The 5,000-nt window shown below is 41.2% G+C and overlaps 1 protein-coding gene across 3 annotated transcripts in view; it reads right to left on the bottom strand.

The window, feature by feature from the left end:
* The window catches only part of LOC144956940 (uncharacterized), a 73,778-nt gene that overhangs the window by 5,865 nt on the left and 62,913 nt on the right, over positions 1-5,000 (bottom strand). For all 3 annotated transcript variants that reach the window (XM_078887774.1, XM_078887775.1, XM_078887773.1), the window contains exon 3: positions 359-629. In XM_078887774.1, coding sequence (XP_078743900.1) covers positions 359-629 — 271 coding nt within the window. The remainder of the gene's footprint in view (positions 1-358; positions 630-5,000) is intronic.

Here is a 5,000-nt window from a genome sequence, read left to right as displayed (position 1 = left end):
GTCATCATCATACTTATCATCATCATCATCATCATCTTCTTCTTCTTCTTCTTCTTCTTCTTCTTCTTCTTCTTCTTCTGCTTCTTCTTCTTCTGCTTCTTCTTCTTCATCGTCGTCGTCATCATCATACTTATCATCATCATCATCATCATCATCATCATCATCATCATCATCATCATCATCGTCATCATAATCATCATCATCACCAACATCATCATCATCTTCATCATTAACACCTTAACCACCATCCTCATTACCACCACTACCACCACCATGACATGACCACCACCATCATCTCCAAGCATCATCACAATCACAGTCACAAACAACCTACAACATTTTGATCAACTCAACAAACCATTTCGATATCCAGCACTGTCTGCAGTTCCTGTTTGTCCACATCCAGATGACGAACATGGGTCAAGGTCACAGCCAGATCGATGACAACGTGATGATCTGGAGGTCGTACCCGTTTGTTGTAGGTGTGGAATACCAGATTGGAGGTCTCGTCAGCCTCCTTGTTGTACTTCTCGGCGTCCCATTCCTCGGCTCCATCTCCTGCCAGAGAAATTGATGTGTCATCTGTGTCTGGCTGGGCCTGAGATCTGGCCACATGCAAACATAGTGCGCTGAAGAAGGAAGAGATTGTTTTTTAATTAATTGGATTCAATAGTCTGATGTCACGTCGCCCAGCAACGACGAGCAGCTTGGTCCTAAACAAAGAAAATCGGTATTTTTTATTCTTCATGCCCCTAGAACTTTTCATCTGTCATGTGATCAGAACGTATTAAAAAAGTCAAAACTAGATCATATTTTACAATGCTTTTCTCCTCTGGATACACTTTTTTGCTCGTCGGAGAAACATTTCATAAGGGCGTCCGCCATTGTTCCGATAGTTTAGAGTCAGTTACTAAATTACCATGCGTCATTACGAGGGAAGTGACGTCATGACTGTTAAAAACCTATTTGGGAGTTGGTATAGATAGAACGAAGATGACGTCACTCTGGTCTTTATTATTACTTTTTGCCATCCGAGTTTATGAGTAATTCTCACTAAACTGTATTAACCAGACTATAAATGTTTAAAGTTACATATAGTCTAATGTGCTGGTCCGTTATACTTCCGTATGGCAATGTTGTGATATTCGTAGCCAAGCGCATTCTATCTATTGTTCTAAGATAACAGCCAAAACATTTTAAGACAGCCGATATAAGTGTGTATGTGGGGGTGGGGGGAGGGGGGGAGGGGGATATAGAGGGAACTAAATTGACCTCACTCAGCTTTTTGTTATTGTCTTTAGCCAGCCATTTTTATGAGTAGTTCTCATTAAATTGTGTAAATCAGGATATAGATAGTATGCAATTGGCTAAGAAGTTCACAACATTGCCATCCGGAAGTAAAACTGCCCAACACACAAAACTGTGTGTAACCTTGAAGGTTTATAGTCTGGTTAATACAGTTTAGTGAAAAGTACTCATAAACGCGGATGGCAAAAATAATAACAAAGACATGAGTGACGTCAGCTTCGAACTATCTATAAACGTTTAAGGTTACACATTATTTTGGTGTTGGCACGGTATATCCGGCTGACGGATGTTGTGAACATTTTAGTTAATGGCATAGCATCAATACCAAAAAGTCTTCAGTCTATACTTCTATTGCGTCATCAAGGAAATTCTCCTCCTGAATCAATCAAATAAAAACATGACGAAAACCACCGGGATTATAATATGACGTCACTGCATCCTGTTTATTAGTGAGACTGTGGTTTTGTGGTATGACATTCGCTTTCGGATTGGAAGGTCCTGGGTTCGAGTCTCGCTCGCCGCATAGTTGAGTCTTTGGAAAAGGCTCTTTACTCACATTGTCTCGCCGCACACATGTGTAAAATGAGTACCTGGTGGTTAATAGCGTTGTCTCTCTTCGAAAAATTGCAATATCGCCTTACAGGCATCTTGTCTCGTTCTACATGTTTCGTGTTGCTCTTAGTCAGGGACCCTTTTGAAAGCGCTTTGAGCACGTTTTGTGGATATTGCGCTGTGGATAAAATAAGCTGAGAACGAAAGAGGATGTGAATAAAGACCCTTTTTTAGGATTCAACTATGCGCGCTCAGAGCGAAACTCGAACCCAGGACCTTCCGATCCGAAGGCGAGTGTCAAACCACTAGACCACATCGACACACAAAAATCTAGTCTTGGGGGCCGTGACTCTTGGTGTCATGGAAAATCGCAATAAAAGAGCTTTTACTAACGAAAGAATTAAAATAAAGAAGCTTCGAATGGGAGCAATATAGACAATGGACGTTTCGGGTACAAACCCTTCGTCAACACTCCAATATTCAAATTAACGTGGAAAGCAAATAAAAGAAAATGAATTATATATCATATTGCATTTTATTTTTTATTTTTTTCCACATTAATTTGTTCATTGTTTTGCTGACGAATAGTTTGTACCCGAAACGTCTATTGTCTGTATTGTTCCCATCCGAAGCCTCTCAAATTTCACCAGCTATTTTCAGGATTTTCCCCAAAACCTCATACCCAACTAACACTAAATAGATTTGCTATAACTCAGACATAAAGGCTATAAGTTCTTGCGATAAATAATTTCTGTAGCAAAATATACTCTTCGACACACTAGATATTCATTTTCATTAAATTTCATGATGTACAAAAGAAATTTTAATAATGAAAATGTTGGTTGTATCGTAACGAATGTGACGATTTTCCTGTAGTTGGTAAGGAAAGGGTTAAAAAAAATATAACGCTTTTAGTCCTGTATTTAATTCAATGAATACATAAGCTTTTAACCTTGGTGTTTTTTCGGAAGTGGAAAAGTTCTACTTGTAAAGCGCTTTGAGCTCTTTTAGTGGGTATAGGGAATTAGACTAGCGGAAGAGTAGCGTCCCTTGATTGGACGTCACCCATAGTCTGTGCGGAAAAGTTATTAGAGAGAGAACGTCATGTTGGTTGTACGCATGCGCACAACCAACGACCCATAGTCTGTGACGTCACCGGCGGAAAAGTTATTTGAGACGTTCTCTCTCTAATAACTTTTCCGCCGGTGACGTCACAGACTATGGGAGACGTCCAATCAAGGGACGCTACTCTTCCGCTAATCTCATTCCCTATTGCTCTATATAAAAGCTCAATTTTTAAAACATTGATTATTAATAAGATTAACTCAAATATGGGATGAATTGTTCGCTTAACGCCAGCGTAGATACCTCATAGTTCTCCGAACACATTGGATTCCGATCTTAATGGCTTCTCCTTGACCATGGGTCATTAGCGCTGACCATTAGTGATAAGGTTGTCCAACCCTTCACCTGTCTGGTGTTGTTAACCAGATGGCGTTCTAGATGGAATGCGGCTATTGTGACACTGCTATTTGTTGCTCCTTATTGTCCGCCATGGTAAGTGGACTCCCCCTCCCCCCCCCCCCTTCCTCCCACCCCCGTCTCAAAACGGTATAGATAGAATGAATTGACGTCACTCAGGTCTTTATTATTGTTTTTTTCCATCCGCGTTTATGAGTAATTCTCACTAAGCTGGATTAACCAGTATAAACGTTCAAGGTCAAACATCGTTTTGTGTGTTGGTCCGTTATACTTCCGGGTGGCAATGTTGTGAGTTTTCTTAGTCAAGCGCATACTATCTATAATCGGCTGTATGGTCTATTAGTATGACACTCGCCTTTGAGCCTGATGAAAGCGGAGTAAGGCACTATACAAATGCCATTTATTTTTATTATTTATTTTTATCAGAAGATTCATGGTTCGAGACCTGCTCTGATTGGCGCATAGTCGACTTCTTTGAAAGGACTCTTTATCCGTTTTTTAAAAACTCACAGTACTCAGGTATAGAATGAGTACCTGGTAGTTATCAATGTGGTTTCTGTCGAGAAAAAATGTAACAATCGCCTAATTGACTGCATGTCTCGGTCAAGGACTCAACTACGCGTCGCTTGACACTCGAACCCAGGACCTTCAGTTCCGAAGCGAATGTAATATCACTGGACCACATAGCCACATATAACTCTAAGGACAGATAAAAGTTACAAGGCAAATATCCATGATTTTACCAAGTATCCACGTGTTTTAGTGGAGAATGCCCATGCGGTCACCCCAGACAGACCATGGACCACATCCTGTCTGAATGCTCGCTGGGACCTCACTGCACCAATGCTGACCTGAGGGAATGCAACCAGACTGCCCGGGACTGGCTGACTCACTGGCGCGACAAGAATATGATGATGATGAGTGGAGACCGACACCAACAATTTCTTGTTACCCTTTGGATAGGACTCTAGTCTATTGTAAAGTATTCTCCGCAATATCTAACAGACCAGTGACTTCTTATATACTATCAGTAGACAATGTAACAGACTCAATCACTGCTGGGTGGATAGCGGAAGGGGGGAGGGGGGGGGGGGGAGAGAATCTCAATCTCGGGCATCAGAACTGGTTATCAGTTATCTTTACCGCATACCGTGATTACTTGATGCCATACATTTAGTTAAGGGGGCGCGGGTGGTTAAGGCATTGCACTGTGATCCGGAAGGTCCTGGGCTCGAGTCCCGATTCAGGCACTTTCGGGGTTTTTTTCCTTGGGCAAGATTATTAACCCCCAATTTGCTCATTTGGACAACATGGGTGATTCTTGTTAACAGCAGACATCCTGTTTGATGCTTTATCTACATTCCTTCGTGGAATGCCTAGGCGACGGGATTTTAATGGTGCCCATGCGAAAGGGCTAGATTTTGAATTGTAAAATACCTTTAGTTAAAATACTCACAACATCTGCCAACCAGGTATAACGTACCAACGCACAAAGCTATGCGTGACCTTGAAAGTTTATAGTCTGATTCCTGGAAATTAGTGAGTTCTAATCTTTAAAACGGTTGTTTAAAAACAGTAACAAAGAACTGAGTCACGTTCATTTCGTTTCTGCAATAGATAGTATGCGCTTGGCTAAGAAGCTCACAACATTGCCATCC

Source organism: Berghia stephanieae, chromosome 11, assembly GCF_034508935.2.
Source record: "Berghia stephanieae isolate SIO BIC M18660-M18661 chromosome 11, UCSD_Bste_1.3, whole genome shotgun sequence".
Lineage (NCBI taxonomy): Eukaryota > Metazoa > Mollusca > Gastropoda > Nudibranchia > Aeolidiidae > Berghia > Berghia stephanieae.
Note: the sequence above shows the minus strand (reverse complement) of the source record. Positions and strands in the feature narration are given on the sequence as shown.